This window comes from Falco biarmicus, chromosome 2, assembly GCF_023638135.1.
Source record: "Falco biarmicus isolate bFalBia1 chromosome 2, bFalBia1.pri, whole genome shotgun sequence".
NCBI classification, from domain to species: domain Eukaryota; kingdom Metazoa; phylum Chordata; class Aves; order Falconiformes; family Falconidae; genus Falco; species Falco biarmicus.
In genome coordinates this window covers 78,614,447-78,627,626 of record NC_079289.1, presented here as the reverse complement: position 1 = coordinate 78,627,626, position 13,180 = coordinate 78,614,447, and the positions used below count along the sequence as shown (strand labels likewise).

The following is a 13,180-nucleotide window of genomic DNA, read 5'->3' as shown; positions in this document are numbered from 1 at the left end:
AGAGGTCAAACATGACCTTGCCAGACTATCACTGGCATATGGTCATATTGGCTCATGTTAGATTTGTCAGGGTGAAAAGAAAGCTGGATGCTCTGCCACTTTCTGCCCATGAGTGCTGAGCTCTGGGAACGCAGGCACTATACACTGGTGCAATTTGGGGTTACTTAGCCCCAGCTTAAACTGTCCCAGTTCCCAGTCCCTTCTCCAGTCCCAATTCCCAGGCCCAGTTCTCCCTACCCTGGGTAACTTGTTGGGATGTAGCATGACTCCTTCTCTGCCTTTTCACACTGGATTTTCCTCTGAAGGAAACTGGACATTGGGCAGAGGATGGGAGATGAGACCTCGGTCTTACTCCTGCACTCCTGCCAGGAGATGGTTCTGGGAACCATGCGGTTCTTATGTCCCACCATTTAGACACAGCCGTAATGTTTATGGGGAGCAGCAGAACTGAAGTGTTTCCAGGTTTGTTCAGCCTTTGCTGATAGTCTTGTGTCTTCTTTATACCAATAGCCTCAGTGAATAAATGGTGTGATCTGGAGGAGATATGGATCTGCCTCCAACCACAGATCTACCTGTGCTACCTAGTTAGCACTCACAGTTACGCTGGCAGAAACTCTTTTTATGCACTTTGTAAAAAATTTTGCCATAATGGCCTGCAAACACATGCATGAGTGGGGCATCATTTTCAACTGGATATCTTTTTCCTGCCACTAAAATATCAGCTTCTCCCTAAAACAGACATGTAAAATAATGAAAAATAAGGGCTGAGTAGCTCATATGCCATTAAGGTTTGACAGGACAGCTACAAAAAAATCAGAGAAAAGCAAGGGTTAAGAACTGAAAGACAAAATTATGTAGAAAATTAAGTATAAAAATGGGAGCTTGTCTGCTCTTGTCTTCACCAAGGTTGTCAGCTAAACAGACACTTTGACAGAAATAATTTGCATTTTTTATAACTCAAAACAGTTATATGATAAATGACTGTTAAAAAGGATTAAGATCACATCTAATCATTTGAATCTATTTTCTATTTTTAACTATTTCCCATCTAGTTCCACCAGACCAGCCAAGACTCACTGTATCCAAAACTACATCTTCCTCTATCACTCTTTCCTGGATACCTGGAGACAATGGTGGAAGTTCTATCAGAGGTAATATAATTCAGGTTAATTGCAACTTCTTACTAAATTATCATATGTTGATAGTGTTAGTATATAATTATGAATGGCTACAAAAAGAAAAACAAAGCAGTCTGTATTACTGTCAGTGCTTAATGTGCACTATCATCATGATAACAGCTTTCAGTAAATTGCAGTTTCTCTTTGAGGTGGTTTAATCACAGATTTAATCACTTTCTTCCAGCGTACCCTCAGCTGTTATGACAGTTACTCTCTGTGGTTTTCCAGACATGTAATCTCTAACCATTCATTTTTGACGGTCCAGGTTCATCTTCTGGTCTTTGTTGCTGATTGAAGGGTATTTAGAAATGTCTATCCATTTCTTTTCTCTTTGAAGTGATCATAAAAATGGTATTTAAGCTGTTGTAAGGGTAGGCAAAATGTATTGCCTAGTATCTTTTAGTCAGGGGAGAGCTGTATGTCTTTCTGTGCATGGGATTTTTCTAGTTCTATTAGATCTTTAAAATTGCTTGTCATATTACCTGCAGAATTTGTGGTTTGTCTGGCTTATTGTTGCCATCTGTGCTTTTCCTCCAGGTTATATTTTGCAGTACTCAGAAGATAACAGTGAGCAGTGGGGTAGTTTTCCCATTAGCCCTAGTGAGAGATCCTACCGTTTAGAGACATTGAAGTGTGGTACTTGGTACAAGTTTACTTTAACTGCTCAGAATGGAGTGGGGCCAGGACGCATCAGCGAGATCATTGAGGCCAAAACACTTGGAAAAGGTATGTCGATTTCCGTCCCCATTGCTTACCTAAAGCTCTTGCACTCTGCTGTAGATCTTGGTTTGATAGGAAGACAGGCTTGGATATTTTACAATTATTGGCTTTGGAAACTTTTCCAATCGTGTCCTTGGTGTGACAGAAGCGCCTGTCACTGTGGGACTTGAAGCACTTACCAGCTGATATTATATCCTTATTTTCTTTAATATTTTTTTTCTGAGATGGGTTGGTACATATTTTGGAAGGGGATGCCTCCACTGTTGTAGGCTATAGAAATTCCAAGTACTGCTATTTACATGAGGAAATAGTTTCTTCTTTTGTAAAGATTCAGGCATTTATTTGTCTGGATGTTGAAGGAAGATGGGGAGTATGTTTACGTGTAGAGGAAATGGTGCCAACGTCTTATTTCTGCTCCAGACTGGTATTGCAGGAGCCATGCAAGTAGCACCCTTTGAACAGGGCAAGTGTCAAAAGCAAAGTAAAAGTTTGCAGAAAACTCTGCAAAGCCAAAGAATGAAAAATTGTTGAATTCTTAGTTAACTCAGCAATGTGTCCATTGATCCTGGTGCTGAGGACAGTTCCACATTGTAAATATCTGTCAGAATTATGAGCAAATATTGCACCAGACCCACTTAAAGAGACTTATCCCGAAGTCAACAGAGTGCAGTAGTTTTTGCATAATGCTGTAAAGATTACCTAATCTTGCATCTCTTTACCAGTTGTAAGAAATACTCTTAATTTGGGAGCAGTTTCATAATAATGATAGTTTACTTTTGATAGGTATGCCTGCCTCTATGCTTTTCATCACACCTGTGCTGTTGCAGATCTCCCAAGCATCACAGCAGGGTAGACATTTCATTTGACACGGGGAAGACCTGGTGTACAGTAGATGTGAATGGTATGACTTGCTGAAGCTCAGGGGACACTGCAGGTCAGCTGCGTACACGCTGAGGTTATTGGTGGTCAGGGAGAATGGTCTACTGTCCTTAAAGAAAGGGACATTTAGAAAAGTAGAAGCGGAGTGTTCTTATTTTCATTGCATGAAATGCAAGGTTTATACGTGCTTCAAATAACATCTAAATGGTTCATGAGAAAGCAGATCTCCCAAACTTCTGAGTTTCTCTGGGACTTGATATATATGCCTGGAAACTACCTGTGTTCCATTTACAGACTGAACCAGGTACTGTGTGATTTAGAATGCTGAGATTATTCTCACTGATGTCAGAGATCCAGAAGCATCTCTATCCAAAGCAGTTAACAGAGTCAATTGAAATAGTTCATAACACATGGCAGGAATCACAGTTTTGTTTAGATTCCTGCAGAATTTAGAAAAGAGTACATTTCAGTACATCTCATCAAAGCACAGGAATGGCAAAAAGACCCCCATTGAATAAGTTATGCTTCATTATATAGATTAAAATAGCATATTATAGATAATTTTCATCACATTAGGTGTAACTTTCGATAGTAAAAGTACTGTTGCTGCTAAGCAGTTAGCAATAATACTGTTAAGTACAATACAGTAGTATTTAATCTAAATTAACATTTGTTGATGACCTGTTTGATCCACCTACTGTCATTTTTTCAATTCTAAGGTGCCACTTTTACTGCCATTACTCCTATATTATGTAGAACTGTCAAAAAAATTTCGGTGTATGTATCAACAAAACCAACATTTGATCCCAAAACAGGACAAGTAAATGGAAATGTCAACCCCTGTCTGAATGGAAACATTCTAAGTCAGAAATACAAAAGCTAAAGTATATATTATTTTCAAACATAACGTGCAATTTCAACATACCAATATTTTTAGAAAATTTATTTTTGCTTGCAAGTTCTTCAAAATTGTCATTTTCCATAGATGACAGCCACTGTACTCTCAAAAAAAATGTGTTGAATTCCACTTCAAAAGACGACTGGAGCACCAGTGGATAAGCTTCAAGTGTATTTGCCATCAATAGTATTTCTGTGTGGTGTCCTGAACCCTTTCTTTTTTGCATAGCAAGAGGGGGCATTTACTGATACGACGTTTCTACATTAGATTTGCAAGTTGAGTCATACCAGTCTGTGTGAACCAGCAAGTCAGATCCTTGCAGAGACGTATGGATATTTTTTTCACATACAGATTTGAAAATCTAGGTTTTTGAGTCTGTCACAAAGCGTGAAAAAACATTTAAGAAGGGGGAAAGGAGGTGCTGAATATATAGATAATAAGATGAAGTTAAGGTTGTCCTGGAAATTTTTCTCTTAATTTTATATTTTTGAAAGTCCCATATCTGTAATACTTAGGCATTTCCCTTGAAATATATCATTGCTTCTAGAGCCACAGTTTTCAAAGGAACAGGAGCTCTTTGCTAGTATCAACACCACCAGAGTGAGGCTGAACCTAATAGGTTGGAATGATGGTGGCTGCCCCATCACCTCCTTCACCCTCGAGTACCGGCCGTTTGGGACAACAGTCTGGACAACCGCTCAGCGGACATCCCTGTCAAAGTCCTACATTCTGTATGACCTCCAGGAGGCAACCTGGTATGAACTGCAAATGAGAGTGTGCAACAGTGCTGGCTGTGCGGAGAAACAAGCCAAATTTGCAACACTCAATTATGATGGCAGTAAGTATATATTTTAATTTACATGTTTGAAATACTGTTTTTTACTCTAGTTTCTTACGTGATTTTTTGGCCTGTCTCCCCTCCCCCTCCCCCCGCCATTTTTGAGTCCCACATTTTTTAGTTCCCCCTTTTTGGATCTCTGGCCATGCTGACAGAGGGGTAACAGTCTCAAAGACATAAAATGCCTACGGATTTCATGACAATAGGCTGCCAAGCAGAAAAGAGGAATTGTTCTTTTGTCCTCACTGAGGAAAAGTTCCAGCACCAGTCAATCAACCATGAGACGTGTAACCGTGGGACACTAGGTGTCACTAGTTCCAGTGGTCACAGAAGCACTTGCTGGTATTTCATGCATCTCTTCCATGAAATTTTTGTCTCCCATACAATTGGTTCCTGCAGCCATTCACAGCGGTGACTGGCTTCATTGCTATTCCATGCAGTGTCCTTGTGACACAGCTCAAAACCCATTATGTGACACAACGGAGCAGCTAACTAGCTTGTCTTCCAGGAAAGCCTCCAGACAACATCCTCCAAGGGCAAAGCAATGGCAATGCTCTTATCCCTATTTACAGACACGGGAGAGTGAAACTAATGACCGTGACAGATGGCTCTGTCATGCCCAGCAGCAGGACAGAGGGGATGAAGGAATTGTTGCATCCTGCTCTTCTGCCAGGGGTTACTGCCCACCCTGCAAAAGCCAGAGCAAGAGGGCAAGGGCAAACATGCCAATTTGTCAGTCACTCCAGCTCCCATCCTGGTGTGTTTATTGGAAGTGATGGCTGTGCATGTGTGCTTCTGCTGGCTCTGTAGTGGGAAATGGATGTATTTCTGGCAAAAAGGCAGTACAGATGGCTCCAGATGGCAATCTCTTGTATTGCTCTATTGTGAATTGCCAAAGCTTTTCTGGAGACATCCAGTGTAAAATGTTGTTGTGTTGCCAGGGATATTGCACTGTGTTGTGCAACCACTTGGCGATGTCTGTACAATTAAATTAAACAGGACTAGTAGGAAAGTTCAAAGAAGAACTGGTAACTGTCCAGCGACAGCACAAAATTGCTAATCATTCATAACTCTGAGTTTGTAACACATCTTCCTGGCACAGTTTTGCCCCACACAAGCCAGCACTCTCCAGGTCAGTACCCATGTATGGCTCAGGGAAGAGCAAGCAACAGGGACCATTCCCGGTCAGAAGTGTGTGATATGCATCCAGCAGAGTTTTAAGCCTCAGCATCTTACACATCCTCTAATACTATCCCAGTCTTTGCACTAGGTGCTCATCAGTTCTTGCAGATAATTAATGGTACATGCCCTCATGGCTCAGCCTTTTGCAAACAGCACATCCCCTCATGTTTTTCTGAGAAAATATCATTTTGGTAGGCAGCCACACAGTCCTTATGTCATTTCCGACAGTCCAAAAAAATCAGATAAATGTTTTATCTCAGCACTTTGGAGGCCTACAGAAAACCAAGATCTGAGCAGTTATTATACAAATGCTGCCAGGTCTTGCCAGGTAGACTTAGGACCTGTTTTACTGAGCAGTATAGATGTTGTCGACAATAGCTGTTTCAAGTATTATGTGTTAATTTCTTGCCGCTTTACTTAGCTTATCCTCTTTTCTTTCTAGTGTCTTTCTAGAGGGAGCATCCAACTTTCAGTGATCATTTTTTTTCATCTGCAGTTATTGTTACATACATATGTCTAGGGCAAACAGTTTTAAGCCACTCCTTAAAATCAGAGTATATGGAAATTCAGGTCCAGAGCCCTAAATTCCCACTGATAGCACTGAAATCAGATGTATTCTTAGAGTGAACTGATTTGAAATGTTGTCAGACTCTACTTCTAGGTTAGGTGATGATACTTACCTTGGTTTCACATACTGTGACCTGCATGCCGTTTGATTTTGTGTGTTGCTGTATGACGACTTTAAAAGTGAGAAAATGAAACAATAAAAATATTTGTAGTGCTAAATTTCCTGGGCCACTGCTTCTGGTCAGCTAGAAAATTTCTCATTTATGGCATTGATGGTTTTGTTTGTCAAGCATGCTTTGCCAGGATTATATTTTGCCTTAGAGAGCCAGCACGATCTCAAATACTGACTGCAATGTTAAGAGAGGAAAGCAAATCTCATTTTTCAAATTTTCTGAATTTGTTACATTTGATGCAGAACTAAAATGGTAAAATTATTATTATTATCTATTGAAAATTAAGATAGTCTATTCCCACATAAGAGATTTCATAGAAGAAATATTTCAGTGCTTCTAAAGCAAAAATTGTCCCTATTGTCCCTACAGGGTCCTAGGTCCCCATTCATCTGTTCCTTGGTCAGCTGTGTAGGCTTTAAGGTTCTTCAGAGCTGGAAAATAGTGTCTTATTAGAAATCACCATTTTCTATCAGTACTCATGCAGAAGTTTTTGCTCTCACACAGAGTGAATTTTTCATTTACAGAAAGCGTGCCAGTGGAAACTGCCTGGCCAGCTCCATTTCTGAGTGCTAACCCTACCTCTACCACCAATCCATCTTGTGATGTGAGATTAGTCCCTTTCAGCTTCTAGGGGTTGCAGCTGCCCTTAGGATAAAATGGGTACAGGGATAGTACTTTGAAGATTAGATAATACATGTATGAAAGTTCTAGGATACCAAATGTTAAGAACAAGCTTAGGAACTTTAGCAGTCTTAAGGTAAAGCCTTTGTAAACTTTGTAGAAATCCTTAAGTTACATGGTCTTTCAGTCATTTTGTTTGGACTGCAGTAGCTGATTGTTATCTGTGATAGAGCTCCTGAGAAATACCATGGCAAAGTATCCTTTACCTTAAATCTCTTCATCATGATTTAGGTCAAAAGGTTAATAACAGATCTACGTGCAACTTTCTGCTTTCTGTTCATAGATATTGCAGCTAACCATTTTCAGCTTATAGATTTTATGACCTTCCTGCCCCTTGTTTTTCAGAACATTTGCAGTCAATACTTAAGGAGATATTTTTAGCAATGTGCAGCTGTAGTGTGTAGCACTGCAAAGAAGCTTCCCGCCTCAGAGATCAGCTACTCAGTAGTCCTGCATTAAATCAGGTCAGCTTGGTAGGTGCTCTAAACTATGCTAATTGATTCTAGCCCACCAAGGGACTTCCTACCATGAAGAACAGTTAGGACACAGGAAAACACTTGGTAGTCCTAAAGTCACAAGGTACAAAGGGAGATGGAGGAAGGGCTGCAGCATAGGGAAAATGAGGTTAGAAACATTCAAGTTACAACTTCTATGAAGCCCCAGTAAAGCAGGCTGAGAAAGGGTGATGGTGTATTGACCTGGAAAAAAAACCCAAAACCAAAACCCAAAAAAAAACAGAAAAAAGAAAAAGCAACCTCCCAATTTGTCTGGGACTTCGTTCTGAGAAAAGCTTTGACTTTTCTACTCCTAGGCAACGCCTAGAATGACAACAAATGTTGAAATGGTGTTTTCTCAATGGATAGCAGGTTTATTTTTTGGTAACTTCTCATACAACTGCTGAATATCCACAGATGGGTAATGGGAAGGATTTTTAAGCTTGCAGTATGTTTTTTTAAGTAAGCTTGTAATGCCTGTATATAGAGTTATGAGGTTTACACTTTACTTGGAAGAGGCATGGAAAATTATAATCACTTACCTAAACACTTAAGATTTAATTGGAATTAAGGCCATTCATAATTTGATTTTCATCAAAGTATTAAGGAGAGCAAGACAGAATTTTAGGTAGTCCTGAACCCAACTGTCTTTAGCCAATGGTCCATGTGACTTTAATTCAGAGCAAAATTTGGCCCTTTAATCTTCAGGAGGGCTTAGAAGGATTTAGAGACAGTTATTAGTATTACCTTCAGGAGCTTGAAATTCTTTCCATTTCTTCATCTAATCATTTTGTTTGCCTTTAGACTAGTGCAAAAACTGCATGTCAGTTAAGACAAGATGAAAAAATCCTGCTGTGTGTTTATTCCAAGAAATGGAAAATTAGAAAAAGAAGGGAAGTTATGGGGAAGAGCTGCAATGTACCAGTAGAAAAATATTCCAAACGAATTTGTAAGAAAATAAATTCACTGAAGTACCTGATACAGGTTTGGATGGTTGTAGCTTTTCTGTTTATCTTCATTCCTTTAGGGAACTACCTTTCTCATTATATGTAACTCAGATAGCTCTTCTGAAAAAAACATGACTTAGAATTCTACATTTTGACTGTGGTTATGGCACTCACATTGTACTGCATCATATCACTATTTTTTTTCCCCTGATACTGTATGGTACATAATGAGATATAACTATATCACTCAATGCAACAATTAAAATGTAAAAAAGGATATACCTGTTTTGCTATCTCGCCCTCCTATCCTTTTAGCAAGTAGCTGCTTTTATGTTTCAGTGACCGGTTAAATTTAAATAGCTTCTATCGAAAGTCATCACAGTTCACAATACTTGTGTGTTTCTACTCATTTCAAACAAATCTGCATTTTATAGCCTCATTTCTGGTTGCATTCAGCAGTTTAATAGTAATCAGGAAGTGAGTGGGAAGTCTTCCATGACTAAACAGCCTTCCGAAGAAAGTGCTGCATTCTTCTCACATCCTTTAGAAGTAAAGAAAAAAGAATTGAAATGTTCAAGTATTATACCAGGAAGCCAGGTATATTCAAAATGCAAATATGTCCCAAAATGAAAAAGTGAGCTGCCTGCCGATGCCAGTAGTTTATAGATTCATTTCCCTCATTTCACTCTCCAGATCTGATTGTTTCTATCCAGCGTTACTCTGCTGTTTTACTGATGAGTATAATGTCAGACACTCTTTAGCAAATTGCCATCAGGTTGGCTATCTGAATTTCAGATCAATATCACTGCTGCATCCCTAAGACGTGATAGAAGAATGTTTCTTTGCAAAGGATTCACCTGATGTGTGTAGCACAAAATGAACTTTGTCAAATATGTTCCTAACAAAGAGGAGTCCAGCAGGAAGTATGAGTATGTTGAGTGCTATTTTCCCACAGTAAGGTGTAGTAGATGTAGACAGTAATTCTGAGATCTCTTATGGCTTTGTACTGATTAGATATGACTTAAAATTAATCATAGCACTTGACTGTATAATGTACATGGTTTCTTTCATCAATGAATGCACTTCTTGATTTCTGGTAATCTCTGAGTCTCTGCGGTCAGTACCTTGTTACTAGTGTGACTGGTTACATGTGCGTGGCCATTACACATGCAAACATAGCATCCACTCTGAACATGACAAATCCTTCTTAATGTTCTGCATGCAGCTGAAGCATATAACGTGCCATATTCCCTGAGAACTCAATCTTTTGTCTTCATTAATAGGCATCTAATATCATGAAACTGTTTCCAGGTACAATCCCTCCACTCATTAAGTCAGTTGTGCAAAGTGAGGAAGGGCTGGCAACCAACGAAGGGCTAAAGATGCTGGTGACCATTTCCTGTATCTTGGTTGGGGTCTTGCTGCTCTTTGTGATGCTGCTGATCGTGCGGAGGAGGAGGAGGGAGCAGAGACTGAAGAGGCTGCGAGGTAAGATGAGAGCTGTGGCACTTCTACATATGCATGCTGCCTGAACATGGGAGTACAAGCGGGGCTGCACATGACCAAAATGTTCAGTCCCCCGTTGGTATCATTTTCCTGAATACATAACAGACATGGGCAACAAAGCATGTGGGTTTTCTACAGAAATTCCTTCTTTTTCATTTGGTAGTAAGTTTCTAAAAAATAGGTCATGTATCCATTGTTATTTTGTGTGGGGGAAAGGAAAATAATCCTCATATGTTGGTGTTTGCTTATTTTCCTTTTTCTGTTGTTGTTTCCCTTGTGAATGGTCTTATTAACCTAAAACTGTATTTTTTTCCAAGGGTGAATTTAGATGTTCTAAAGATGAGGGGATTTCATTATTCCAGCAGATGCAAACCATGAATCCCAAATTATAAAGTGAAAGTAGCCAGATGTTAGTAGGCTAGAAAACACCATCAGATATTCTCAGCTTTGTTACCACGTCTTTTTCCCTATGATGTGTTATAACAGCACTATTACAACACCACTTCATTGTTCACTGACCTTTCGTTGTCATTGACCTGCACATTTCTCTAACGCTTATTCAGTTCAGGTGTTTGCTGTGTGAATCATTTTTAGATCTGTGAATTAAGCCAGCTTTATCAGCGCTTTAGTAAATACCCCTGGCTGAGACACAGCCAGGTTTTTGACCCTTGCAGTCTGCCACTTCTGCACTAGGTTTTCCACTAGTGCACAACAGCAGACTTTACACTAAAGGTATTTGGGAAAAAGCCTTACAAATCACACACTGAATAAATAGTAAAGCGATTTATTTTCTGTACAGGTAAGTTTAATGATTTCTAAGAGCAACCAAATTGTTTAGTTATTTGTATTTTAACCAAAATATGATCATGACATGTATTAAAACCAGGACCAACCCTGCGTGTTCCACCTCACCTTAGCATCTACTCCTCTCTCTTTTAGGTCTCATTTTGTCTTTGTAACAATATCTTGGACGTTTTTGCAAAAAAAGACAGAGATACAGGGCTCTTGGCCACGGGCAAAGTCATACATCAAAGAGGATAACTAGCCTTATGGTTCATACACAGCTCTGGAAATCAGGGCATCTGGATGCTTTAGCTTGTATAATAAGTTTCTCATTCAAAACCTTTTAAGTCATTTACCTCTGTGCAGTTTTTTTCATCAAAAAGAGTGGTGGATTAAGGGTGAAGGAAGTGTTATCTTCTCAGAAATACTGTGGAATTCCATCCAGTAATGAGCAGGATATTTTGAGCTCCATGGCTCCAGGAAATGATGGCTGTGCATATTTAGTTTTCCATGGTTAATTTACAAATATTCATAGATTCTTGAGTTACAGTCCCTTAAGGAAGGCTGATGATCATGGCCAGTTTGGCTTTTGCATAACGTAAAACTTGTCTGATTTATTTCCTCTCAGAATATAGAAATTTAGAAAAATATCTGAACTTCACTTAAACATAGGCAGTGACAAAGAATTCATCAGTACTTTGGATGTCATCAGCACTTAACTACCATTTCTGTACAAGTTGTGTCTCATTTCTTATCTGAATTTATCAAGCTACAGCTTGACATCCCAGCCATCTTGTCCTCTTATACTTCTCTGTGCCGTACACAGGCTGAATGTTTTTGTGTCATATTTTCAGCCTCTGAGGATATTCCTTTTACATGGTGGTGACCAAGTAATTTCTTCATGTTTTCATTGATAAATGAAACAGATAAATATTCTTTAATTTCTCTCTGTAGTTTTCCCATCATTTATTAATTTCGAGGCTTTTATCTGGTCCCTTTGCAATCTTTATGTAGCTTTCCTCATCTGTGTAAGCTAGAAATTAACACAGTATTCCAGCAACAGACATTACCAGTATCAGATAGAAAGCTAACAGCCTTTCTTCTTTCCCTTTATGGTCTTCCGTCTACATCTCCAAGGATCGCTTTTTTTGGTATAGCATTCTTTTAAGGGTTTGTGTTTAACATCTTATGCATTGAGATCATCTGACAATTCTCTGATTACAGTGCAACAGAATAACATTGTGTAGCTATGGCTTGTATTCTTGATATATGACCTTATACTAATATAGATACAACCTACCTGATGATCCAGATTGTTACAGTTTAGTGACCTGGCATCTTCTTATATTTTAGATACCTAATTCTTCTGTAATTTTAAAACTTTTATCAGATATTATTTCATTAACTCCTGGCAGGTGATAAAAGTACCAACGGCATGATGTCCCATGGCGCATGATGACAATAAATACTAAACAATGATTCTCTGCTTAAGATTGTATTTTGAATATGTTGAAACCCATGTAAAATGGCTGCTGTGTTAGGTTTTTTGCATCATGCTACTTTGTTATTAAAACTTTTTGAGGTACCAAAACTTTGCTCTGGAAAAATATAATACTTCAATGTTATTTAATCATAACTCAGCGGGAATGTTTTCAGTGTCATCAATTCTCAGCGAATTTTTATCTCGTTTTTGAAAAATAAACTTTCTTGGATATGGCTGATGGACCACAAGTCTTTATTGATGAGCCTCAATTATTCCATCTCCTTTAATTCATTTCATCAAGCTTTATTCCATTTTTTTAGTCATCTTACTCATTGCCAAGATCAGATTGATAGGACTTCAGCAGCTCAGATTTTTTATATTCATTCTTTTTCAAGACTGATCCCATGTTAGCCATTTTCTGCTCTTCTGGAGATTACTTCATCTTCTAAGTCTTACTGACAATCAGTATTGCTGTTTTACAGGACTCCTTAGTATGTTCTTTTAAAAAGTACTGTGTGCAAGTTTTTCTGATCTCCTAACCAAAAAAAAATAAAAATGTTTTGCTCTAGTAGTTGTTGTGTTCAGCTGTTATCTGAATTAGTTTTGAAATTCAAATCCTGTCATTATCACTTGATCTGTATCACCTGGTGGAATTTCTCTGAGGCACAGGACTCATTTTTCCTAAATCATGATTCCATCAAGTTTCCTCCAGTCTACATCAGAAATAATAGTTTCCACAGTGGAACCTTTTAAAAGAATTTATACAAGTTACAGATGTAATTCTTGCCTTTGTGGCTCCAGGAGATGTGTTTTCTTTGAACCTGCTTGACAGAGAGGAGTGGGAATTGCAG

At 38.8% G+C, this 13,180-nt stretch overlaps 1 protein-coding gene across 1 annotated transcript in view; it reads left to right on the top strand.

Annotated features, from left to right (window-relative positions):
- The window catches only part of DSCAM (DS cell adhesion molecule), a 470,381-nt gene that overhangs the window by 417,482 nt on the left and 39,719 nt on the right, over positions 1–13,180 (top strand). Inside the window, exons 24-27 of the mRNA XM_056328736.1 lie at positions 1,053–1,151; positions 1,716–1,904; positions 4,223–4,513; positions 9,869–10,045. Coding sequence (XP_056184711.1) covers positions 1,053–1,151; positions 1,716–1,904; positions 4,223–4,513; positions 9,869–10,045 — 756 coding nt within the window. The remainder of the gene's footprint in view (positions 1–1,052; positions 1,152–1,715; positions 1,905–4,222; positions 4,514–9,868; positions 10,046–13,180) is intronic.